We start from the raw sequence: 26808 nt of genomic DNA, 5'->3' as shown, positions 1-26808 counted from the left end.
TTCCTACATGAAAATTAAAGAAAATAATAAAAAAAAAAACCAAACCACCAAGGGCTGTATCCAAAACCACTTTTTACTGCCACATCATGGATTTAAATACTTAACACTCGTACTGTGCTTATGCAGTTTGGAGTTAGCTGCTTCACTAAAATCAGCAGAAATGGTAGAATCTGCTTTCCCAACTTCGGTGGGTCCTGAGTGTTCACTTGGCACGCACGCATCTCGCTGCAAAGAGAAGTTCTTTTTGAGTGAACTATATAGTGTTTAATGAAAAAATTATTACACAATGTAGTCTTTCACAATAAGTCACATTTCTTTTTTTTTTTTGCAAAATAAGATTCCAAGTACTTCTCTCTTTTATTCAAAAAAATAAATATATCCTTTCTGAATCAAAGTGTTTCATATGACATTAAGTACAAAGAAAAAATGTACTTCTTTGGAAGTTCTGAAATAGACATACAAGAGCTCATGGGAGCAACATTATCCGCAACAGTGATAAAAGCTGAAAGCTGATTTTTTTTTTTACAAATTTATAGCGGAACAGAATTTCCTTTTACAATATAGAACTTCAAACAGATTTAAGAAAAACACTATTGTAAAAGTCTGAAAGGCACATGAGCTGGACCATAAAACGTACTGGCACATTCACTAATACGTTTTATGTTATATTCCTAAAGAGAAACTGTGGAATCCTAACCAAGAGAAAGACCGAAGGTACCAGCAAGTTCCTTTGTGAAGCATTAAGAGTGGCAGAGAGTTTCTTTTGGCTCTTGATAAAAAGTATTAATACCCCAAAGTTAGAAGGTCTGAAAAGCTGCATCATTCAGTTGTATTTGGACGAGTTGCTACATAAACAAACACGACAATCAGCAGTACTACAACAGCCAGCGTGGGAAGCACGACCGTGGTGATCTGTTGTCGGGCCTCTTGCATCGCCTGTTTCCTCTCCTTTTTATCTTTGGAGGTCTCTTTTTTGGGCTTTCCTCTCAGCTGCCTCATCCTCCAATTAGGGTCTTTTGTTCACCAGGGTGGGGGAGCAGAGGGAGCTGAGCTGCAGAGAACAGGCTGAAGTCGCTTGAAACAAGGGGCTGAGAAATTCCGTCTCCTTCCAATGGTTGGTTGCACAAGAAACTGCAAGAGAAGAGAGAGGAAGTATTTTAAACAGAATCTACATATATTACAGCTATTAAAACCACTTGCAGCTTCACTGGGTAGAACTTCCACCTAACTGGCACCAACATCTATCTGTGCACCTGAATCACGGCACGTTCATTTACCTCATCAGTAACGCATTCCCCACGATAAACTGCAACAGCTCACAGTGTGTTATTTGTCCAAGAGCACTGAATTTATCCCGTATCAAGCCAGGAACAAAGTCCAGCACCATACATTTTATCCTCCAAGTCAAACAAGATAACACAGCTAAAGATTTAATGACCACAACATTGAGGAGCCTTGCTTCAATGCAGGGCACAGCTGCCCGCCTGGTAGCTGGCTTCCCGCTATGGAACTGCAGCTCCACAGAGATCTGCAGCGCCAGGAAGCGCACACACAAATCCCGTCATCAGGAAAAAGCATTCAGCATTTATCACCCACACCTGGTGTTTATGGGAATCAGCAGCACTCCAACAGGAAGAAACACAGAGAAAGTGCTGCTTAACTTCTACTTCTGGTTCTGCTGCCGTAGAACAAAGTCTAAACCATAGCATGACTCAGTGCTGTCTCTTGTTACAGCTGTCATTTTTCTATGAAAGAAAATATCTCAAGTGATAATCAGCCTGCTGACAAATCACTGGCTTAGACAAGCAGTCATTAATAAGCTGCTCTGAAGCATCAGCTACACTAGTTATAAGAGCACAAGTATCAATCAAGCAATGTTAACAGAAACAGTGCTCGATACCAAAGCCCGTCTGAGCTGAGGATACTGGATGCCAGCAGGCTGAACTTACAGAAGTGACCGAACTATTGCAATGATCTCATGGTATCGGGTCAGAACTTGTGTTGTCCCACAGACCTGCCTGGATGCCATCTAAGCAAACAAACAAAGCAGCCATCAAGCAGACAGGACCTCTGCGTGCAGCTGGTTCTTCTGCTCTTATTCTTTGCAAATTCAACCCAGTCTCCAAGGCAAACATTTCACAACGCATAAATGGAAAGTTCTGGTGACTGGGATGGCTCTTGAAAGAGAAGACAATAAAGCTCAAGTCTTAGAACAAAATGCATTCCTTCTGCAAGCTGTAGCATTAGAACTGCAATACAAGACATATTTAGAGAGACCAGAAGTGGTCAGTGAACTTCATAATGGAACTGGATGGAGCAAATACACACAACACACTGTTCCAGTCTGTTTAAACAAATAGGACTATTTGATTACTAGATGTTAACTCTCTTTCAGCAAATCCCCAGCTCTCTTATGGATCTAGGGAGTGTCTTCAGCATTTCACCTTCTGTAGTCTGTGCCGCTGTGGTTTCTTGTCAGTCTTTGATTTCTTCTGGAAAACCTCAAGCCTTTTGCTTACCCCTTCTGTTTCCATTTTCCTCCTGCTCTGGTAACAAGCTTTGTTACCAAACTCTAAACCACTAAGCAGAATAAAGCTTTACATTTGTCGCTGGGACAACTAGATCTGCAGAGCATAAGTATTTTCTTATTGTTTTCTGTCTCTACCGTTAGCACACATCAGTGGGTTTTATATCTGGATTACTCACATGACCTAAGAAGTTATGGACAGTAAAATCCTTCCAGCCTCACTGTGTACCATAGTAACTAACAGGAGTTGCCATGAAACCAGTCTTTCAAACAAGAAATGTATGCCTTGCTCTACACAGCATCACTTGCTACCCAGACATTAAAAACATTAAGTCTCTTTTGACTGAATATTTCATTCTGAAGCAAAATTATACAAAGTTAATGACATACACTAGCTAACATCTGACGGCTTAGAACATAAAGCCTTCCCGCAAATGTCAACACCACTTGAGTTGCAAGCTGATGCTCTCCAGTTTGGGAACCTGGCATCAATCCCAAAAACGCTTCCAGTATGTTGGGTTACTTGGCTTTGGTACAAGCAGGGATGGACTTGCACAGAAACAGGCCCAGTTTTGTTGGTAGATGAGCCTTAGGGTTCATCTTAATTGAATCATAAAATGGAAGCAGGGAATCTCTACCAGTTGCTGCCAGGCTCCTGCTGCCATTTGGAGCCCAGATAGGAGGCCACAGTCACAGAGTTTCTGCAGCAGACAGCTCTCACTCACAGGAAAGGTTCAGCATATAGCACAGCTGGTATATATTCCTGTTGACATGATAGAACTTTAAAAAGTGCTCCACTGCAACGAGACAAAGTTCTGCAACCAACATTGTGCAAGCAGGGTAAGAGCCATCCCGGTCAGCTTCCATGTCTCTGACCAATCACCCAAGGACTTCAGTAGGAGGCACGTGACTGATCAGTTATGGATGTAAAGGAGCAGATAAGGAAAGAGCAGACAGCTCCAGCCAAGCATCAGTGCCAGAGCCAGGATCATCATCAGGATCTCACTAGCAGAAAAAAGTGTGCACAGTCCATGACAACAAACCTCATGTTTCTGATCTCTGTCCTTCTTTGGCCAGTAATGACTCTGCTCACTAGAAAGGCCAAATTCAGACAAGGAGAGGAAGGAATTAATATAGCACTGGCTGTAATTAACAAACTAGTTACCACTGCCTCTTTAAAATATCTCAGGTCAAGTCACTATCAGAAAGGCAATTAGAAGGGTACTGCAAGAAGGCTTAAGGGTACTGTAATCTTGTATAAGCACATTTCTAAGCTGAGAGATCAACTCATTCTACAGAAGAGTTGAAAACTCACTTTTTCTTCTCAACAGAAGCTGAAAGAAAGTATTCTTGCCATTCCCAGTCACCCCTGAACAGGAGCGGGTTTGCTGCCACACCTTGTGTACATCCCTCAAGCTGCTTCCCACTGCCAGCAGCTGCTCAGCTCAGCCCAAGCACCTGCCAAAGCTGGCAACGAACACCAAACTTGTCCAACTAGTGCTTTTACTGGTCAGTGATTCCCTCATCTGGGAGATTTGTCTGAACACCAACAGAAGGGGTTAACGCACTGCAGCAGAAATGGAATATCCACAGCCCACAACAGCATGGACAGCAGTCTGTAACTTCATCTTCCTATTATAGAACTGCATGGCGTGATGCAGTTTTATTAAGTCCACTGTAGTAAATTTACCCCCCAAAAGCAGGAACCTGCTGGCTTCATTGCCACGTCAAGAAAGGGAGCACAGGCTGGATACAGTTGTTTGGAACATCCATTTCACAGAGTCTGCCCATCCAGCCCCGCAGTGCTGCAGCTCAGCACTAAGAAACTGGAGTTTTGAGCAGAACAAAAGCTTAAAAGTTCAAGCTGCCGAAGACAAAGCTAAAAATGTCATTCTTCAACATAATAGAAACTCACCAAGTTAGCACCCCGCTCAAAGTCTAGCTAGCGCAATTACACTCCGCCCTGCCCATCATCCAAATTGCTTTTTATATATAGAAATGCTCTTCATTATCTGGATTAAGTTATTCTGAGCTATTTTGCAGAGCTGACCTCAAAACCTCAGAGCACAAACGATCAGATTTACCAAAGTTACTCCTATCGGCGCTGCTGCATTTGGCAGCATCTTCAAGCAGCCAAATATGGGTAAGCAGAGGTAGCAGCGAAACAAGGGAACTCACAGCCTTCAAAATGCACCGACAACCCTCCAACCAGACTTCACAGCAATCTGTTGTCTCCTTTTGCACAGCTGACTGCCTCCACCGCACTGATGCTGCCGGGCATCGGATCTCCTACAAGTAACACGTGCACAGAAGATTTCATTTAGCTGCACTCGGTGTAATCACACGTCTAGACGTCTGAAGAACTTATTATCATCCACATTACAGCATGAACTTATTAGCCACCTTAAGCTGAATAGTTTCTCACCACAGCCCAAATTACAAGCATTTGCAAATCACTTTGGATTAACCTGGCCCCTGGATCCTGCGACTGACACCATCGTGCTTCTGGAACTGCAAAATAGCTTGAAATTCAAGCAAACAATCCAACAAGGATTAATTTTTATCATTTAAATTTCCCCCTGGGGCAATGCGTGTTACTGAGACATTAAAAACAAACAAACAACAGAACGGCAGATGAGAGCGTGCAGCATTCATATTGCTTGTCAGCAGTAGGGAAAAAGGACACAAGATCAATATACAGACAACACTCTACAGATTGCTGGAGCGTTGAAAAGCCTCTCAAACCTGTAGTTCAGAGTCATAGAATCATTTAGGTTGGAAATAACCTTCATGATCACCAAGTCCAACCATCACCTAACACAAGTTCACCATTAAAGCACGTCACATCCACATGTTTTACATACCACCTGGGACGGGGACTCCACTTTCCTGAGCAGCACTTTCCAACCCCTAACAACCTTTTTCATGCAGAAATCCTTCCTCATCTCCAATCTAAGCCCCTCCCTTGGCACAGTTTGAGGCTGCTTACTCAAACCCTATGGCTTGTCACCTCAGAAAACAGACCAACATTAGGACACATCAGCATGGCGAGTAAGTTGAGGGAGAGCTCAAGCCACCAAACCTACCAGCCTGTTCGTTATTTGAGTTACCAGGCTCGTTACTTGAGGGCCCAGCAGCAGCCAGAGCCACTGTGAGCAGGCTTAGCAAGAGCTGAGATGGACAGAGGCCGCCAGCACAAGGAGGGAGCAGCTCCTGGCAGAGCTGAAGGAAGTGTGACGTGGCCCCACCAGCAAGTTGGCTGAAATAACAGCGCTCAGTTCTACCTTAATTAACGCCTAGCTGCTGCACAGACCCTGCTTTATTTCCTGCCTTTGAAACCACACCAGTGATTTTTTTATTATTATTTTAATGATTGAGCCATGTGTAACACTGTTATACAAGCTCCGGGTAAAATTTAATAAAAGCCTTGTTTTGGACTTCCTATGGAGCACAGATTTACTCCGTAGCTGATTTTACCTCAAGGTGAAATACCACATTTTGGATAGGAATTCACTTTCCTGCAGCTCTAAGGTCTGGCCATCACTAAAGCAGCATCATCAAGGTCACCAGTTTCTGATGGGATCTGGCCAGCCTGCAGCTAAATGGGAATTCTCAAAAACCAGACGTCTTCCAGAAGGATCTTGGGGCAGGTTTACAAAGGGAATACTGTGTGCTCAGAGCTGTAGATGGGGTCTCCAAAGACCTCAGAGCCACATGGAAGCTCTCCTGACATCCAGGCAAAGCTCCAGCTCTGCCACTGGCTTCTCTCATGCTTTCCTTTTGCAGGTTTATCTTCCCTGCAGAACACTATCAGTCCCTCAAATAGCCACGACATGGGTGCAAGACTTGGGCAAGCACAGGAGCAGCACTAAGCTCCCACAGGGTTTGCTATCCAACACACCTGGCACTTCATGTCCTGAGGGCCTGGATGCAAGGAGAGGGCTTCCAAAAAAAGCCTGATTGTAACAGCTTCTATCCAACAGCAGCAGTTACTGTCCAGCACCATTTCAAACTGCTTTCAAGGACGATTATTACACTACTTTTTAAAAGCTAAATGTAAAGAGATAGTTTAAAAAAAAAAAAAATCTTCATTATGTGACAGGTTCCAAAGGAGCAAAATGTTCTGTGCAATCAATTGTGTGGGTGACAAAGATGGATAGAGCAGAGATTTGCCAACATGACTGAAACAGCTGAACCCTAAAGAGCAAGTCTGCCCAGAAGATGACCGTAACACTTCAATCCCAACCACATCCTCCCTCCCTCCCTCCCCCAAAGCCACTTCCAGCAGCACAAAAGCTGCCTCAGGGTAGAGGGAATATTCCAGCTGCAGGACAGTTCAGGCACTGAAGCTCTGTGGGACCATTAACACAAAGAAGTAATGGTTACCTGCTTAAAAAATAAACTTAATTTGTGTGAGGTGTCCCCTTAATGCAACAAGAGCAACTGAAGCCAGAGAGGAGTCTTTGGGTAGAGCTCACTGTGACACGAGTAACTTCTGCTGCTGTGTTATCAGATGCTTTGGGTCACCCAGCCCAGTGCTTTTCAACAGATGTTACAGAGCAGAGTTGAAGCGCAGCTGAAGATAATGCTGGGAATGTTACACTTGAAGCCTTCGTGTTATGGTGACACTGCCATCATTTCAGACAGCACCAAGAGTGGAGAAAAGCATTAAGAGAGAAATTGTTGCTCTGTGAAAAATGGATTTTCACATTACAGCATGAAGCCATTCTTAACACCGTAAGAATTTACCTCAGTCTATTTCACCGTAGTAAAGAATGATGATTAACAAACCCAGGCAACTCCGTTTTCAAGGGTAAAGGCTTTTAATTACACACATAATGATACGGAACTATTAAGTTGCTGTCTGAAGTCACTTTAACGTTATTCTTTATTGAAGGTGTTTGGCTTTTTTTTCCCCCCATATTACAGTCTGAATCTGAATTGACCCATCATTACTGCAGCATCATTTACCGTAAATGTAGCTTTGAGAGTCTCCAAACTACTCACACTTTTTGGAAAATGAAAGCCATCACTGAGTACTGCCAGAAAGTCAGAGACTGCAAGGCTGTCAAAGCAAAAAGCCACTTCAGTTCGGTTTGCACTACTCTGAGGACTCGGATACAACACGTAATCTGCACTAGAAGCAGAAAGCCACGGATTTCTGCACCTGCAAAGGTAAAGTTAAACAGAGACAAGGTGATGGTATTTCAGCACATCCGGTGTTGCAGAGCAATACAATCTGCCCTGCATGCAGCACAGAAGCAGGAAGAGAATGGAGTGAAAAATAAGCAGACAAGTCCTCTTGCACTGTGAACAGGTGGGCAACAAGTAATATTTCCCTTTGTCGATAAATAATCAGTATCAAGACAACTTTTACAACACGCAAAATGATGAAGAAATAGGACTGAAAACAAACAGGTCATTTCTGTCTCTGTGTGAATTCAAATCCCAGGGGAGCTCTAAAGATAACCCGGCCATTCTCTATCTATACAGCCACAGATGATCATAAATGCAGTAAAGCACAACAGCCAGCATACGACTCCATGTTGTGTGTTTGCTCAGCTGTTTTCCTAACAACGAATTTTCTCAGCTGTTCCTGACAATAATCCTTTGGATGCAAAACATCTTCCCATTGTGCTAACAGAAATTCGGACAGTTTCTAAACAGCCACAGCAAATAAATAAAGCACTGACCGGTGTCAAACCCTCACAACTCGCTGATTCACTCCCAGCACTTGGCCTCTGACAGAGCGTGCAGCACAAGGAGCAGAGCGTGAACGTTCCACCTCTGTTTTCCAATGGCGCTGCACTGGGGCCGCAAGCCCACCAAGACCTGGGCTGTCACTGATAACTCAGTGTCACAAACAGAACTGCTGCCACAGGGCCACGGCTCTCCTCCCCTGGGGCTGCCAATGNTCTGAAGTGCAGCCACGTGTTCAGCTTGTTACTCCTCCAATTCAAACTACTGTGAGACAGCATCGCTATGAACATGTTTGAAACAGAGCCCTAAGACACAGCAGGCAGAGCGCCCATCAGTCTGAAGGCTGATGTTACAGTTTGGTAATGCAAACATGGGAGTTGAGCAACTGTCACTGCTTTCCATTTTAATTCTACTGTCATTAAAACTTTGGCACTGAGAATTCAGTCCAAGCTAAAACTTGGCAGGCAAAAAAAAACATCCACGGCCACAGCAAGAACGGATTGTTAAGTTAACATAAAAACCCACAGGTTGGGGGAATATGGTGTGGAGGGGAGCAGTGGATTCTGACTGACAGGTGAGGAAAACTGAACAACAGCTCCCAGGATACTGGGACAATATCCTGAACCCACATCTGCACTTCCTGAGCAGGAGACGACCCAAGCGTGCTGGACTCCAACTTACTCACACAGCAATCTCTTCAGGAGGCACAAAGGAAGCTCTCCTCCTTCCAGTTCAAGTTACAGAACTATGTGCAATAGCAGAGGGTAAGACAGATGTTTGTGGGGCTCCTGAGACCCTCCCAAGGCAGTCCTGCAGGAGAGAATGGGCAGCACTACACTGACAGTGGACTCATGGCCTCATAAAGTCTTTTGGAGGTATGTGCTGGTTTAAAGCAAGGTGGACACAACACCAGAGCCCGCTGAACAAGGGGCTGTGATCTCAAACTCACTCCTTGTTCGAAGTTCTGGTTTTTCAGGCTTTTCTTGGCACAGATGGATTCTTGGTAGCAGGCTGAGGAAAGCCTGCAGGCACTGTGCCTGCCTTTCTCTACTTGTCCACGTGCCAGGGGAGGACAGTGTGACAGTGGAGATAACTAAACCACAAGGGAGTCCACCCAAACACAACTGCTGCAGTGGGTGTCTGTGTCAGGGGAGCCACTTTAAAGTAAATCCATCTCCCCACAAAAGGGGACTCCCTCAGCTTCTTGTTCTCCAAGCAGGGCATGTGCTTGCAGCCTCATGCAGAGGTGGCACGGCCAATTTCATTCCCACTTCTGTGGCCTTCTGCACGCCCTTGTGTTTGATCAGGGTAATCAAGTCATCAGTGAATGGAATAAAAGCCACCTTACATTAGAACAGCACCACTGGGAGGGCCGGGACTTTCCCTGGCAGCCAAAAACTGACGCTTTGCCCAAATTCCTTTCAAATGACAGATATGGTCTCAAACATCAGCGTGACAACAATGCAATCAGGACACCTTTTTTGGGGGGGGTGCGGGGGGGAAGGGAAGATAAGAAGTGAGGCTTGCAACAGAGGATGGGTATGGAGTTTTCCTATCCCATTCTGTTTACTTCCTATCTGAAACCTGAAGTCTTATTAGACTTCACTAAACAATCCCACAAAGCAGCAGGCTCCCTTACCATGATTGATAGTCCCTGTCTGCAATTGTTTAAGGAGAAGGCACGTAATTACACACAGCTGGATTAGGCTGATCAAATCCCTTTTAGTGTCTGTCAATTTACAAATAACAAGACGGTGTGACATTAATGCAAACTAATTCAAATGCAGAAAGCTTAATTTAGGCCTAAAAATAAAAATAAATAAAGAAGAAGAAGAAGAAGAAAAATACAAGGACAGAAAGAAGTTTTGTACAGCCCAACCAAAGGGAGTTTCCCAGCAAAGCCATCCCCTAAGCACCAGCTGCCTTCTGCCTCTGCAGCACCGGTTCTGGCGCTGCCTATGCACGTCATGCTATTTGCAATCCTACTTGCAGGAGTTTCCATCAGCTAAAAACTCAGAAGCAAAAGCAAACAGCGTGGAGCAGTGTGCGTAATGGAAACAAGCAGAGGCAGTCAAAGGATATCTCTCAAGTTCCTCTACAGCGTTCAGCAAACAGCTCTGTGCTCAGTGCTGTAACCCAGCCAGCAGTAAGTGCCAGCCACCTTCTCTAACACTCAGCAACACCAGAACTTTATATACCCTATGTAACACTGTATAAACACAGGGATGCAACAGAATTGCTAACCACAGCTAAAATATATCAATATATCATATATCATGGCATACAAACCACTTCAGAGCCGGTAAGACCATATGTGCAGTCCCTAAGAGATCTTGGGTGGAAGCCAGGAATCTTGTTATCATCAGCAGAACTTCACTTTTCCCCCTTCGCACAGCACTGACTTCACCTGTTCTGCCTGTGTAAATACATGGCTTCCATTTCTAACGCAGGTCCTGCACTGTCTGTACACCAGCTGTGCCTTTCCCAAAGGAGGAGATGAGGAGGGTGCAGAAGCGACGCCGCGGCCCAGCAGAACCCATCTCTACCACCAGCCCTGCCAGCGCTGCAGCACGGCAGCAGGTAGGATCCAGCATCTCACAGAGCCCCAGTTCACTGATCCCGGTTTCCCCACACTGCAGTTTCTTGGTACTCTCCCTGCCAAAGTCAATCAATTTGAGCATCTCATTAAAGACAAAAAACCCACCACCCAAACCACTGATTTTGATTCATTTTTAATGTCGTCTCTGCTTGTTGAGCCTGCTGCTCCAATCTGGTCTACAAGGCCATTTGTCAGCTGCCCTGCTCAGCCACCAAAACGCTGAAGGACACACAGGATCCTCACAAAAGCCTTACCCAAAAAGGCAGCAAGAATTCTAAACAAACCCGTTCCCCAACCATGAAGGTTTCCTGAAGAATCAGTTTCTGTCAACAAGGGGAAGAACCAAAAGGAGACAAGGAGAAACTTTTTAAACACAGGCAATCCCAGATTAGAGTGCAACCTCTTGGAAAACGTATTAAAACGCAACACTTGATTAAAACTGGGCAAAAAGAAATAAGCCCTCCACTGTTCAATCACCTCCGTGCTCAGCTCTCAGTCAGCCACCCCGTGTGAGGGACAAATGGCTGTGAGACCACCCTTATGAGCAGCTCCAGCAGTTATTCCAATTCACATTCTGGTTCCTTTGGCAGCGCGGCTATTTTAAGTCACCCTCCTAAGCCAGCACTGCTGGTAATTCTTCTTTTGTGTTCCTCTGCAATTCTTCAAAGCATCATAAAGGCAAATTTAATAAGCACCTCAATTTGTATTGCTTTCTATTTATAATGCTGCAAGCACCTGCTGCTGCTGCTGAGATCTAAGTAGGTATCTTTCTTACTTTGTGTAGATTAATTCACATTAATCTCAATAGCTCCATCTTTCAGAGCAATTGCAAGAAACACTCCTCCGAGCTGCTGGGTTTATGGGCTGTTTGGTTTTTTTTTTATTTTGGTGGTGGTTTGGTTTTTAAACATTTCCATCGAGATCCAACTGACTTGAGAATACAATTCATTTCCTTTCATTGCTCACATTCATTTGGAAGGGCATCGTCTGGAGCACTCAGTCCAGCAGACCCTTTCTTCACCACAAGAGCAGCAGGCTCACATCAGTGACAACACTTTGGGATGCACCCTGAGCCTGTAGCAGTGTAAATCGCAGCATTAGGATGTGCAGATGGTTTGGGAGCTGCACATTTGCAGGGCATGGGTGTCCACAGTCTGGGAGATTACAAGTTTGGAACATATTTGATGTGAGCTTCTCTCTAATGGGGGGTATTTTAGCTTTTGATATTACCAAGTTGCCTGCTTAGACCAACTGGCAGCTAAGGCTTTGAAGCACAGAAACCCCCTTTCATTGCCTAGAAACTCCCTTTCAGAGGGGCTGAGAAACCACTAACCCATTCTCCACTGCTTACGGTGTTAGTGGATGCAGCCAGAGCCCTGGGCTGTGGGCATCCTCTCATCTACAGCATCAATGCTGATCCTTCTTGCTGTTATTTCATTCAGCAAAAACACAGAGAGGAAGTTTAACACCATTGGGGGGGGGTGGAAACAACCATGTAAAATATGGAGGTGAGTAGGATTAATGAGGCCTGGACAGAAAGAGCAAGAAAGCCCCCGTAGTGCAGGAGAATAGCAGAGAAAAGAAAGAAGAAAAAAAACACACTTGGAAGGAAAAGTTGTATGGAAGTGAAAGAAAGGCTAAAGGAGTGGGTGGGAGAGGCAATTTGTTAGAGAAGTCAGACATCCGCTGCCATTCTCATCGCAGCTCCGTGGCGCTGCACACTCAGCAGCTGGCGCATGAGGTCTGTAATTCTCACCCATCTCCTGCCTGTGCGTTTAGGTGCGATATTGCACACTTCTCTGCAGCCAGACAAGGGATCTCTCAGCAGACTTCACAGGGTGTTCTGAGCAGAATTTCATCTCACGAGCGACTTGTAACGCTTCAAACTCTGCTCCATAGGGATGCTGTGCTATTTGCCTCTCTGCGGCCTTTAATATGGGCCAGGCCTTAGAGTTGAACAATTTTAAGCGTTCCTATTAAAAAACATGCATCTTTCTCCTTGGAAGAATGTTTTGATGATGTTTCTTACCATCCCAGTTTTACAAAGGTTGCATAGTAGAGATACTCCCCAATTCCAGGCTGATAGCTAATCATTATTTTTAGCCTTCCAAGCAAATAGGACAACTTAAAACGGCGAACACTGCTCTATCTACCCATCCATAAATTAAGAGTGACAATAACAGATTATTACTCATTCACTCACAGTGTTTGTTTGGCCCTGGGAGAACTGGCTTTACTCCAAGAGCTGACAAACACTGGTTAATGTACACGTAAATGTGTTCCTTCTCTTGATGCAGGCAATTTCACAGAGCAAAACACCGAGTTACAGCTGACCTCAGTTTTCCTGCCGATGCCTGTTTGGGACATGGGGCCGCTGAAAGCCTTTGGGAGCTTTTTCACACCGAGTCACCAGGGAAAAGCCACCATTTCTTTGCAGAGTGAGACAGTTTCTCTTGGAAACACGAAAGCTCTAACTTCCCCACGAGGTAAGCCAATAGAGACTGGCTCACGTAAGGTTCCTGTACTGATTTGATAATATTGACACATTCCAAAATGTTTCTTGCTAACTGCTCCCAACAGGCTGCTCCCCAGCACCAGAGCTGCAGTACAAGAGCTGTAGCGCCAGAAGTAGATTCAGACCCCAATGTTAGATATGAGAGCATTCAGAAATAGCACTTCTCTGCTGCTGAGAGTGAAGAAGGGATTTCTTGCCCTTTGTTTTCCAGTGCAAGTGTAATGGAAAAGAAAACGTGGTTTTCCTCAAACTAATCTGGACTGGAGGACGAAGAGCGACTAAGAAAAGCGATGGACAAAGAGATAAACAGACCACATATACAGAGAGAGAACCAGGCAGTGGCTTAGCAGAGCTTCTCACTACTCACCAACCCAGCACCTGGATACACAAAATAATCCAAGGGCAGAAACCCCTTCACCATGGGCTGTCCAAAACCCCATGCTGAAAGATTCAACAGCTCACTTGGTGCCTTTGGAGGCAAACAAGAGAGACAACACACATCACCTCCTGCACAATTCAGAACTTCTTTCCTACAAAGGGCCAGAGAGGTCAGTAGATGTCTAGACGTATTCCTCCCATAACCCGGATCCATCAGCCACTGCTTATCCCTCCGTGCAGCAGAGACGTGAGATTTTCTGCAGCAATTAACCAAGCCTTGAAGCCAGAGCTACAGCGGCAATGCCCGCATCTGAGAAGGGAAAAGGAACAGCACTGCCCTTTCCTACTGTCCCCAGATGCCTGCCATCTCACCTCCCTTGAGGCCATGCTAATGATTCAAACAACTGGAGAGGGCAGCAACAGGTCAAAACTGTCCAAAAACATCTGAATAGAAGTAACACAAGATTCATATATCTCAGAATAACCACCACAGAATGGAATACAAATCATTTTGCATTGGCAAAGTCTGCACTAACGTGGTGGAGCTCAAAAAATGTACAGCACTTAAAAACAGCGAGGGCAGTGGCAGCCCAAATTCCTCTCCTTCAAGTAAAAGGAAAGACAGAAGATGGTCAAAGACTGATGGGAAGCAACAACTACCAGCAGGAAATGCTTTGAAAAGATACAGAACTACTTAGGTGTGAGAAGAATCGAAGAGGAAGGAAGCAAAAGATGTTCACTTCCAGCGTGGCCGCCTGCCTCAGCTGCTACTGCAGTGCTTGGCGGGCTCCAGGCCACTCCACAGACACGAGCATCTCTGTACACAGGGCAGGCTGCAGATCTGTATTTTATGAGACGTGCAGCTGCTGTTAGAATTACTCTTCCTGATACTCCCTTTTTCAAGAGAAAATCAATGTAGACTTCGCAGGCCATCACATTAACTAAAGCTACTTCTGAAATAGAATTTTGGGCGGTGAATACAACAACTATGGATTTGTTTTAAGCCACAGAAGATCACAGAGATGAATACTGCTACAGCAAACACACTCTGCTGTCTGACGGCACTCCTGGACCAAACACTGCGCCCTTAGAGCTGCTTTCACACAACGCACGCTCTCTCCCTCTTGTCGCGCATTACCGCCTGCGTGACACTTCCAGACCTCACAAGGAGTTCTGCTGAATGAGAGGCCGACAGAACAGAACAAGTCGGTGTCAGGTTCAACACTGAAGAGGATTTTAACATTTATTACAGGGTATCACTTTGACTCTTGATGTTATACGTGGCTGAGATGAACGTACTCCTGGCAGAGCTGCATGAAAAGGCACCTCTCCAGAAGGGGCGACAGCACCATTACCAGACAAGCCACCAGTCAGAGCTGGGCAGAATTTTGAGCTCATCTGGAAAGCAGACAGCTAATAGGATTTCTTAAAGGGCTTCTCCCAGTTTCACTGGGGCTGATGCACACTGTATGCAGGATTCCAAGGGATTTTCTCCCCACACAGTGCCCAGCGTTCCATACAGCGTGCCATTATCATCTTGCCATTATCATCTTGCCTCATGCTTACATAACATACCAGACGGAAAGCCTCAAGTCACATGAACAGTCACAAAGAGGTTAATCATTAAATGCAAGCTTTTCTAGGGCAGCAACAGAGCTGACCTCTTGAATAAATTGAGCTCAGATAAGGTAGCATCGATTTTCCTAAAGAGGTTTCATTACTTAACTCTAGATTGTGATTTCTTTTGACAGTCTAAAGTCAAGAGTAAATCCAAATGCTTTTCCTACCCAAACAGCAACCAACTCATTTGGCATGCAGAGAATATGACAGACCTCCCTCCCCTTCCCTGCTCTCTCCTCTCCGAGAGAAATTGAACTTCACAGACCTTCAGACCTCACAGAAAAAAAACAACAAAAAAAGCACCTTTTAAGAACCCTCATCTTTATTCCTTCCAGCACTGAAAGCCCAATGCAGATTGTCTCCCAACTACTTTTATCTCTGCATTTTTCTTAACGCTTCCTTAGAAAAGAGTTTCTTCAGCGCACAGGTGAATCATTTCCATTTGGTGCAAGGAGCCCCAGCCAGATAAAAGAAACCAAGAAGGCATTTGGATACACCACACAACCTCTTAATCTTTCTGATTAATTTCCTGCTTTAGGTCGCTGTGCTTCCTATTTTCATGTTTAAGAAGAAAGCTGTCCATCACAAGCTTCTCCATTAAACAGAAGAGCTGCTTCTCTACTTTGTTCAAGGAGGATACGAAGCATCCATAAAAGCAAAGTGATTTGTTTCCGCTTTCCCTCAGGTACCCTGAAATGTTTACTGAGCCACAGCCAGCGCATCCTTGACCAACAGGGCATCCAACAGGCTCAGGGCTGTGCTAACTTTCTGAACTCACCGTTCTGATTCACAGCCCTGAGATTGTGAGACTTACCCATGTAACGTGTAAGAAAAACACAAGCACTTGCAAATCTTTTGGAGAAAAGGGATGTGGTTTCTAACTCTCCTGTTTTGAAAGCTTTGCCTCTTCCACAGTTAAATCTGCCCCTAAGCAGCCATCACTGACTGCATTCACTTGGAATTTTTATGTAAACAAGTGCTGGAATATGAAATGCGGTCAAAAGGAGGATATCAAATCACAGGATATATACATTCCACAGCCTGTACGCGTCTCCACGGAGAGCGAGAACACAAAAATAACTGAACGTGGAAAAGAAAGGAAAGCAGACAAGAACGTGGAACCTTTTTGCTTAAGGTCCCTCGTGCCCTGAGAATGTATTAAATGATGTTCGAGCACCTGAATTGCTGAGAATTACTTCAGAGATGGCTCCTGTTGCAGCTTTTTCTGCTGGAATATTTCACTCTGGCTGTCAGCCAAATCTTCACAACACTGATGCCAAATAAACGATACCCAATTTCAACGACAGATGCTGTTGTGTTGACACATAATTGATACATTTATATTCAGGGCTCCCTGGAATTCTATAACAGCAACACTTTATACGCAGGAAATATTACCCGCAGCAGAACTCCAAGGGACTGGCACGTAGCTTTTACGAGGGTGGATAGTGATAGGACAAGGGGGAATGGTTTTAAACTGAGACAGGGGAGGTTTAGGTTAGATGTTAGGAGGAAGTTTTTCACACAGAGGTTGGAGACACTCTGGAACAGGTTGCCCAAGGAGGCTGTGGATACCCCGTCCCTGCAGGCATTCAAGGCCAGGCTGGATGTGGCTCTGGGCAGCCTGGTCTGGTGGTTGGTGACCCTGCACATAGCAGGGGGGTTGAACTGGATGATCACTGCGGTCCTTTTCAGCCCAGGCCATTCTATGATTGCTGATGCTGCTCACTGCTGTACTGCAAAGACATCAGTAACTATTCAGCACTGCAACAGACCAGCAAGTTTCTAGGGCAATGGAAATAGAGAGAGATGGCCCAGCAGTGAACGTTAAGAGGCTCCACCAGAAACCAGTTTGTTCATAGAAACAGGAAGCCTGGTAGTTTCCAACACAAGGAGCACATCCCCTTCCTGCAGAGCTTCTAACTGTGCAGGAGATGGAGGTTACAGAAACGCCGCGGCGCTGCACTAACAGGTATGTCTGTAATCTCATTCTCTATTTGACTTCCTCGGCTTCCTAGGCAGGAAACATGTTAGCAGCCCTTACAAATGTCTTTGGCAAAGGGATGCTCCAAAGAAAATACCATATATCCCCCACCTCATGTGTGCACGCCCCTGCAGATAACTTGAAATAAACTTCCATAAGTCATATTTATATTGGAAGGCAAAAACACCTCCCCAGGATTAAGGAGAAATTACAACAGGAGATAAAGCAGATGACAATGCAGCCCGTGCCTACAGCCTGACTTCCCTTTATTTGCAGTAATACGGTATCATCTTATTTTCACACAACAAATGAAAACGTTCACATTCATTGAGAAACACACACCCATCCAGCTCAAAAGGAAACAATCCCACATCTACTGAAGTTGGGCACAAAAGGCTGCAGCAAAATGACACCGCAGAGCAGAGTTTCCTACTGTTTATCCAGCCTGTAGATGCGGCTCAGCAAACGTGCAGCGTCACAAACCCCGCCGTGACACTGCTTCTGAATGAGAATATTGTTGCGTTACGTTACGTGGGGATCAAGGGAGTCTGAAGCTCACAGATGAACAGGAATCGCTACCTGGAAAGCTTTTCAACCCCTGGAAAACACATTTTGTTGGCTGTTTCTTAGACTGGATTTTAGAAGACTGAACACAGCCCAGCTTTGGCAGCTCACAGCGCCCTACCTCACACCCAGGTGCTCTCCTCGCTCTTCTGCAGGTAGCACAGGGAATCTATTGATAAGGCCTAAACTGCACATTAAGCAGAAAAGCTGTAGGAGCCAATGGGTTCTTTTCATTGCTGCAAAAAGAGACACTGGAAAAACAATATCTGCCAAGAAAACACGTCCAGATAATGAAAGATTAAGCAACAAGCACAGAGATACCTTAAAGATAAATGAAGTAAAGTACGGAAATCAGCAAACAATCAGAACACCTCGGCCCACAAAACAACCTCAACAAGGCAATGAAATGTTCCAGTGTCACCATGGACAGAAGCTCCCCCTGGAGCTGGGCACCCCAGGATGAGGACAGCATGTGAGCAAACCTCCATGGAGTTTATCAAACCGGGACAGGGCACATCTAAGTGCCAACCTTCCATGAACCTGCTCAGAGAAGGCAATAAGCACGACAGCTCCAGCTCTAAAGCTGCAGCCATTCGTTGGAGCTGCACTAAGCCTAAGCTTAGAGGCCTGTCTCTCAGCACTGCATTTTTACTGAGCGCAGGGCTGAAATAACAAAGCTGGATGGCTTACAGGCAACATCCAGCCCCTACCTGCTGATCTGAGCGCAAACGGAGAAGTGCAGGCCTGAGAAGTGCACAGTACAGCTACACACCAGCTCTGTTAGCAGCAACATCCTTAGGCAGGGAGGAACCCCGTATGTACGTATGAACTGTATGTATTAACATAAGCCGTTGTGCTCAGAGATCACTGCACAGTGACCTAACATGGCAAATGGATCGGCAGCAGAAAGGAGCCCATTCCAGCTTTTAAAAACACCAGACTTAGAAGCAGTTCCCGCAGTCAGATGGCAAAGCGAATCTTACTTACACAGACGCTGCTTTTTGTCCTGCTGAACGTTTGTCCAACTGCTCTGAGGAACAATGGAGGGAAGGAGGCTGAAATCAGCCCAGCTTTGAGGCCAGACTTCAGAGCACGACTCCCAGACCTAAACATCCAGGCAAGAAGTTGACACGCAGCCCTTCCTCCAGGCTAAGGCCCTTCAATACACGTAACTCAAGCCGCCAAACACACGTCCCTCATCCTAATCCCACAGCTAAAAGCTCCACCTTTAACATGTCAATTCCAGAAAGCATTTGTTTTTTGTAATGCTGTGAAGCATTGCCACCAAACCCCCCTCAAACCATTTGGATGGATGCTTATATCACAGTTTCTGTCCTAAACCATCCTGGAATACAGCAGTAAGCTTTCCCACTCCAATGTGGGCTGCAGCACCATGGCGGGTGTGCTGTGTTTACACTGGGACCCAATGCAGTCCATTTACAGCAGGACCCAATGCAGACCCAGCACAGCTCTCTAGAAAGTGGACTTTAGAGTTTCAATAACAGGTTTATGCAGTATGCCTTGTGGCCAGAGAACGGCTCTCTGTGTACACAAAGCCAAGGTGCCAAACAAAATCAAACTGACAGAGGGTGTAAAAACAGTGAGACCAATTTATAAATAGAAAGCAGTCTGAGAGCATGACAAATATACACCCCGAGGTCTGCTGCATCCCAGGCATGATTATCCATATTGCTAGCACAGAACAAAGCCTGGAATCAAGAAGGGCTGTATGCAAGGCTTTTCTGTTTGGCAATATAAGCCTCATGGAGACCTATTAAAGACCCTAAGACCTTTATCAGAGTGACTAACTGAAGGCAGACGCTACCTGAGCACTGAAGCCACCTCAGCCTGCTTAATCTTCACCCCCAGTTTAGCCATCGTACAGCTACAGCTCAACTCTATCTGTGCTATATTTGCACTCCTCGTAATGTTTTTAGAGCTACTCACAGCGCAGAGAAAGAAAAAGGCCCCATAGAGCTCAACAAGTGCTTGTGTACAAAAGTACCACCACAGCAAATAGCCCCAACCCAAACAAATTGGGTTTGCTGCTGCCAGAGTCCAAAGGGTGCCAGCATCAGTAAATACAAGGCAAACATTCTGCACCCCCCAACCCCAGCAGCTCATTTCAGCCCAGAGAAGTCATCTGTGCCTGCAGCAGGGCAGGCCACGTTTCTGCTCTTCATGTGACAAAGACACAAACACATTTGCTTAGGCAGAAGCAGCTTTTGCACTGACGCTGCTCTGATTTTCCACTCTTTTTTTGTGCAATACAGAGACAATTTCTGAGCAAAGCCTTTGGGGAAAGAGCGCTACTCCAAATCACTGGTCCTCTGTCTGGCACAATAAGAGCAGAGAATGCAAATCAGCTGAAAAAAAAAAAAAAAAAAAAAAAGCAGCTGGCAATCAATAAGAAAGGGCCAGTATCCAAAAGTAAAGCTGGGTTCCTCTAAGGATAAGAGTTAAAAGGCAAAAAAAAATAATACAAGAAGATGAAAGTAAAGGAAGAACAAATGTAAACAGTGTTGTGGCAGGGAGGCACAGGAGGAGGAAAACAGAATCTAATGATCCAACTGGAAAAAATCAGACAAAATGTGACAAAGAGCAGCTGGGGGTAAGAAGGGAAGAGCTGCACACACAACTGGATGCACAGAGATAAAGTCTATTGCAAAACACGTGCAAGCCAAACAAGGTAAACTAAAAACGGTGAAGGGGAGCAGATAAGAGGTTGGCCGGCACTAAGGATGAAGGCGGCAGACACTAGCTCACATTCCAGCCCCATTCCCAGGCATTGATGAGTGTGGTACGGAGCAGCAGCATTCCTTCTGCTGCACAGCTGGCAAACCCAGCAAGCTGCGGCCTCTCGCCTCCTGACCTGCTGTACAACCCAGTGCCCCCCTGGGTGTGCCAGAACCCATAGTGTGGGCAGTGGTATCTTCTGTACTTACATGAAACTGCAAGGAAAGTCTTATCAGTGCACTGTAGTTACTTAGATTAGGTTTTGACCAGCGTGTTGACGGGCCACAGGGGGGTGTCTCTGTCAAGTCACTGATGTATTTCAAATTATGCTTATGCTTTCACAACTCCTATAAAGAAAGGCTGAGGGCTTGTTTAGCTCGGAGAAGGCTCCAGGGAGACCTTGTTGTGGCCTTCAAATAATTGAAGGGAGCGCACAAACAGGAGGAAATATGACTGTTCATGAGGGTGGATAGTGACAGGACAAGGGAGAATGGTCTTAAACTAAAACGGGGGAGGTTTAGGTTAGATATTAGGTGGATGTTTTTCCACACAGAGGGTGGTGATGCACTGGAACAGGTTGCCCAAGGAGGCTGTGGATGCCCCATCCCTGCAGGCATTCAAGGCCAGGCTGGATGTGGCTCTGGGCAGCCTGGTCTGGTGGTTGGTGACCCTGCACATAGCAGGGGGTTGAAACTGGATGATCATTGTGGTCCTTTTCAACCCAGGCCATTCTGTGATTCTATGATAACCCCCATACAGAACAATTTCAATGCCCTGTGTCCCATGCTTCAAGAAATTCCACAAGACTTTTAATGACCAGAGTAATCACAAACTTCTAGTCACGCTGACATCTAAAAGCATAGAACTCCCATTTTAAAACAGAAAGAAGTAACTACCTTATCCGCAACTAAAAGCAGCGCAAGAAAGAGTGAAAGAGATGCCCTTCCACATTAGCGTGGCCTATTAGCCACAAACAGGATTAAGAGCTCAGCAAATCCTCACAGAGCCCACATCTGTCAATGCAACTATTTCCCATATGGACAGAAAGGAAGGAAACTTCTCCGGCTTTAACGAGCACTTACGGGAAAGCTGATACTACATCAATTAAGGAAAAAAACCCTAAAGGAAGGGGGAGAACAACACAGAACATCACAGCTGTGGAGGCTCCTCAGGATACAGCACCTCATGTAACAAAACCAGAGGAGGAAACTGTTTTCCATCACACACAAAGTACCGCAGCCAGATTTACCATCCAGTCTACCTACCATCCCATAAGACAGCTGATATCATCTGATCAGCATGTATATATACATACAGGAGCATTCCACTGTCCAATGCACAGAAAAACATGATTAGATTGGGTTAAAGAAAGAGTTGGGTTATTTTGCCACCATGCTGCTCTAGGCGTGACCAGAGGAAGCAGCCTGATCTCACCTGTTAGCAGCCCATACCTCCAAATGTGCAGCTGGTGAGTGTGACCGACAGCCACCTCACACGGTGTGAGCTGTGCTGCAGCTGATGCTCTAGGGCAGCTTCTAAGCCTGAATGCTCCTCTCCAGACACATGCAGTCATGCAGCCACTGCTAAGTATGGCTCCAGTGCATTGGTCCCACCAGTCACAGCACAGACAGCTGCTTCACACACTATCACAGAATCACAGAATGACCCGGGTTGGAAGGGACCTCAAGGATCATGTAGTTCCAACCCCCCTGCCTGGCAGGGCCGCCAAACATACACCTTTACTAGATCAGGTTGCCCAGGGCCCCGTCCAACCTGGTCTTGAACACCTCCAAGGACGGGGCATCCACAACCTCCCTGGGCAGCCTGTTCCAGGGCCTAACCACTCTCCTAGTGAAGAACTTCCCCCTAACAACCAACCTAAATCTTCCCTCTTTTAACTTAAAACCATTTCCCCGTGTCCTGCTATTGTCAGCCCTTTCGAAGAGTTTACTCCCCTCCTGGGAGTAAGTTCCCTTCAGGCTGCAATGAGGTCACCCCGCAACCTTCTCTTCTCCAGGCTGAACAAACCCAACTCCCTCAGCCTGTCCTCATAGGGGAGGTGCTCCAGCCCCCTGATCATCTTCATACACTAAGGATTGTACAAACAGGGCTTTCCAAACCCACCCTGGTAGCACCTGAAGACACTCAGCTCTGTCAATGGCTCACTTTTACCTCCATCTATCAGTGCCGCCCGTACCCATCTGTACCATCTGCATTGGGTCAACACCTTCACCACAACCAGAGTGAGGAGCACAAACCTCTGCAAGGTGCTGGAAAGAGCTCTGCAGAAACAGTTGGTTCCCAGAATGTCGTGTCATAAAAGGAGAGAATCAGAGAATGGTCTGGGGTGGAAGGGACCCCCAGGGTCAGCCAGGATCAACCCCCTGCCCTGGGCAGAAAGGGTGAGCGACAGCTACACCCACAGCACTGCGGGGCAGCCTTGCTTCTACACCTCCCACACACCACAAGGGAAGGCTGCAGCCCAGTCTGCTCCAAGGCAGAGTTCGTCTATCTGAGAAAGCCGGCTGAGGTTTCCACGCGCAAATGCTTGAGGACAGCCCAGAACTGCTCTCCCCCTAACTTCAGCCCCGCAGCAGCAGCAGGCCGATACAGGAGAGAGCGAGAAGTTATTATTAAAGCACTCACGAGAAACTCATTCCACTGAGGGTTTGCGGACAGAGCCGGGAGGGGCCGGCACGGATATCGGGAGGGGACCGCGTGAGGGAGAGAAACCTCCACAGCACAGAACGTTTCCTTCCCCTGTTTTAACGGCAGATCCGAAGCTCGGGCGCTTTAGAAGCACGGAACGAATCTCCGGGTGCCCAGCAGTAAAAAAGAGAAGCAAAGCAAAGCTCCGGGTTGCGCTCCTGGCAGCGCGCGGCGGGGAACGAACGGGAGCAACGCGTTAGGAAACAGAGAACTGCATTTCCACGTTCAGATCGGATCACCGCGGTTCAACCCCAAAAAAACCCAGGTCACCCTTAAACGCTTTTCCGAGCTCCCCCCCCCCCCCAACAGGCTGTAGGAACGCGGCTCCGCTCGTCTCCCGCACACAACAGCGCTGGCGGCCGGAGAGCTGAGATTCCCACTAAAGTGAAGGCAATCAGGAGCCGCGGGGCTTCCTAACACTTCTCCCGGTGGATCCCCGAGGGGCTGCGGCTCATTCCCGGCAGCACAGCCGCACACCGCCCCGTCCCGTCCCGTTCCCCCCCACGTCCAAACTTTGCTCTTCCTCCCCGCGTCGCTCCTCCAGCAGCGCCGGGAGCCGCAGCCGGCAGGAAGTCGGCCCGCACGGAGCCCCGCCGGCAGCGCGGCTCTGCCCGGAGCTCAACGCCCTGTACCCTTACCCGGAGTTGCGTTCGGCTGATTGAGAGCAGCACAGGGCGAACAGACCGCCGGCAACTTCCCCGCTCCGCCGCACGTGGTGCCGGGCTGGGGCTGCGCTCCGCTCGCCGCAGAGGACGTGGCAGCTCCCTCCTCCTCTCCCTCCCTCCTTCCCCGGCCGAGCCGCGCCGGAGGCTCCTCCCGACCCCGCTCTGTCGGAACGCGGGGCGCCCTCTGCCGCACGCCCGGGGACGCCGCCCGCTGCCGGGGGGACGCGGCGCTGCTGTGTCGGGTGGGAGCGCTGAGCGGACCCCGCGTGCTCCGACGTGTCACTCTGGGGCGGGATGGGAAACGAGAGGGTTCCTCTGCCCGAGGTGTTGGGAGGAAACTCTCGTGCAACTCAGGCGGTGTTGCGTTCATTGGTTAATTAGATGTGAGTGCGAACGTGTAAGTGAAATCAGAGTGTATCAGCAGGAGGGAGTTTGTTACACACGGTCTGAAGCGACTGGCCCGAAACAAGCACAGGGAGCTCCCAGAATGTCCTCCCTGAACGGGATGGGGACAAAGCGGCCGAGGAGCCCCACCACAGCCCCTCAAACCCATCTGAGCCAGCAGGACCCCGACATCTGCACCTGCCCTGCAGTGCCATAGGATCATAGCATGGCTTGGCTTGGAGTGGACAACAAGGATCATCAAGTCGCATCCCCAGTGCCACCGGCAGGGCCACCAGCCTTCAGATCCGGTACTAAAGCAGGCTGCCCGGGGCCAGATCACAGAATCACAGAATTGTAGGAGTTGGAAGGAACCTCTAGAGATCATCGAGTGCAACCCCCCTGCCAAAGCAGGCTCCATACACCACATCACACAGGTAGGTGTCCAGGCGGGTCTTAAATATCTCCAGAGGAGACTCCACCACCTCCCTGGGCAGCCTGTTCCAGTGCTCCGTCACTCTCACTGTCAAGGTCAGGCACCTTGGTGTGCCCTCAGCTCAGCTATCACAGTGCCAGGCTGGTTCCTGCCCTGCGCTGCTCTGCTGGAAACACCCGCTGCTTCCAGATGGGGGCAAATGTTTCATCTTAAAAGTGTGCTGCCACTTTGAGATTAGAATTGGACTTGCCCGTTGTAAAGAAGCTCCTGGTGCTCCAATAACACTGAATTGCTTAGGGCTAAAGCAGAGAAGAAATCCAAACTTTCAGGTAATAAGAACTAAAGCATCCCTGGCACTGCGGTTATCTCCAAGGGCCTTATGGAGCAGTGCCAGGTAAAGGGCCACCTTTAAGCTCAGCAGTGTTCTGTGCACTGATGCACCTTTGGATATAGAGGTTTTTTGTCCAAGACGCCAGAGTTATCCATAATCATTCAGTGGGGCTATTATGTACATTTAATGATCACCTGCATTGGCACGAGAAATGTGCTCTAACAGTCATCACTTAAAGCCATTAAGGAGAGAGAAAATGCGTCACACATTGAATTCACCCTTGGCCCAACTCTGGGTAACAGTCGATTTCAGGTTGTAATGAATGTGTGAATCTTTCCTATGTACCCCAGTAAAGTGCATTCCTGAAGGTGTAAGGCAAGACCTGCCCAGCCTCAGCACCCTGTCAGTGGCTCCCTGCCATCACTCTGGCTTCACTAATGCTGTGTACCAGAGGGCTGCACCTTAGGAATCACAGTTCCATCCCTAACCTTTAAGCAGAAGGCAGTAGGTGAGCTGTGTCTGTCCACAATAGATACGATTAACTGCTTTTTTGTTTAGCCATCGATTTCTTCACCTGGCTTCCTCAAATGTCAGATATACGTTATGGGTTTGGTGGTTTTTTTTGGTCCAAGAGAAATAGGTCTGTTTGGAGTATTGATTGCAACAGTGCAGCCTGCAGAACGGCTCAGCCAAAGCTTTGCTTTGCACTTCAAGACGCTGCACCCTAATTTAATAAATAACCCCACACCTCCTTTGGATGTGGATGTAAAATCTGCTGCCAGGATTACATTGTGATCTGTATTCTTCTCTGTTTAATCTGGGGGTTGAGGGGGGGAGAAAGGCCTTTTCTGGTTTATTTTTAATTCTGAGCATGCAGTAATCTCCCCTTCAACCTGCTTAGAATTATAGATTTTGTATTCATTTTGCATCTGTAAACAGAACGATGGGAAATGCTGTTCTTACATTCAGATGGTTGTTTTTCTCTTTGTATCCTCCATCTATGGGGCTGTGGTGGATTTTTCTTCTAAATATCTTCTTTAAATATCTGAGCGTATGGAGAGAAAGAGAGGAAACTCACCCATAAATGCTAATTGCAGTGCAACGGCTTCTTCTGTAGTTACAAGTTCCAGAATGTAAAGTTATGGGTGCGTACACAGAAACACCGCTGGACCTTTCCCTGCAGAGTGTTTCTGTTCTGGAGGAGCTGTAAAACCTTACAGGGAGAGTCATTGAATGGCCTGGATTGAAAAGGACCACAATGATCATCCAGTTCCAACCTCATGCTATGTGCAGGGTCACTGACAAGCAGACCAGGCTGCCCAGAGCCACATCCAGCCTGGCCTTGAAAATGAGTGACTGTTAGTTGTCGCTGTCTGAAAGTATCTGAGTAGTCTCTGAAAAATGAGAGAATCCGTCCAGCTCTTCATCTGTATTCTCCATGATGGTTTCATTATAGCTCCGTGATGGTTTCATTATAGATGTCACTCAGCGAACCGCCCCGGAGACTCTATTACTCTTTTGCTCTCTTCTGGACAGAGGGGACTCGTGGAGCTCAAAGTGTTGCAGAACAAGTTTCTCATAGAGTTGCTTTTGGGAGCGAATTGGCTGTGAGCTGGAAGTGCCCAGGTGGGGAACAAGGCTTCAGAAACAAGCTCTTCACGCT

General features: G+C 46.9%; 2 protein-coding genes across 15 annotated transcripts in view; one reads left to right on the top strand and one right to left on the bottom strand.

Moving 5' to 3' along the window:
* Nucleotides 1-16645, top strand: part of DEUP1 (deuterosome assembly protein 1) — a 64813-nt gene extending 48168 nt beyond the window's left edge. For 9 of the 11 annotated variants that reach the window (XM_015852333.2, XM_015852325.2, XM_015852332.2 and 6 more), the window contains 2 exons: nt 13124-13312; nt 13407-16645. In XM_015852333.2, the coding sequence (XP_015707819.1) occupies nt 13124-13312; nt 13407-13477 (260 nt within the window). In that variant the 3' untranslated portion in view covers nt 13478-16645. Of the gene's footprint in view, nt 1-10677; nt 10808-13123; nt 13313-13406 lie in introns of those variants that run through there. The other 2 variants (XR_001552801.2, XM_015852323.2) reach the window with 2 other exon arrangements.
* SMCO4 (single-pass membrane protein with coiled-coil domains 4) lies at nt 55-24391 on the bottom strand. 4 transcript variants are annotated; one of them, XR_004305987.1, is made up of 2 exons: nt 18875-20217; nt 55-1131 (listed from the first exon to the last, which is right to left on the bottom strand). XR_004305987.1 is itself a non-coding variant. In XM_015852335.2 (2 exons), exons 1-2 carry the CDS (start codon nt 24365-24367, stop codon nt 1007-1009), a joined length of 522 nt encoding a protein of 173 aa, XP_015707821.1. In that variant the 5' UTR covers nt 24368-24391; the 3' UTR covers nt 55-1006. The 4 variants fall into 4 exon arrangements, 2 of the variants coding, with proteins under 2 accessions (XP_015707821.1, XP_015707822.1); XR_001552802.2 differs by lacking the exon at nt 18875-20217 and adding an exon at nt 4706-8419; XM_015852335.2 differs by lacking the exon at nt 18875-20217 and adding an exon at nt 23971-24391.
* Between the last annotated feature and the right edge of the window lie 2417 nt (nt 24392-26808).

Source organism: Coturnix japonica, chromosome 1, assembly GCF_001577835.2.
Source record: "Coturnix japonica isolate 7356 chromosome 1, Coturnix japonica 2.1, whole genome shotgun sequence".
NCBI lineage: Eukaryota > Metazoa > Chordata > Aves > Galliformes > Phasianidae > Coturnix > Coturnix japonica.
The sequence above is the reverse complement of the archived record's forward strand: the minus strand, read 5'-3'. Positions and strand labels throughout refer to the sequence as shown.

Coding starts and splice junctions, on each gene's coding strand:
- SMCO4 (XM_015852335.2), bottom strand. CDS start 24,367: ATGAACGCAACACCGCCTGAGTTGCACGAGAGTTTCCTCCCAACACCT. Junction 1,132..23,970: donor TCAGCCGAACGCAACTCCGG/GTAAGGGTACAG, acceptor CTTCTCTTGCAG/TTTCTTGTGCAACCAACCAT.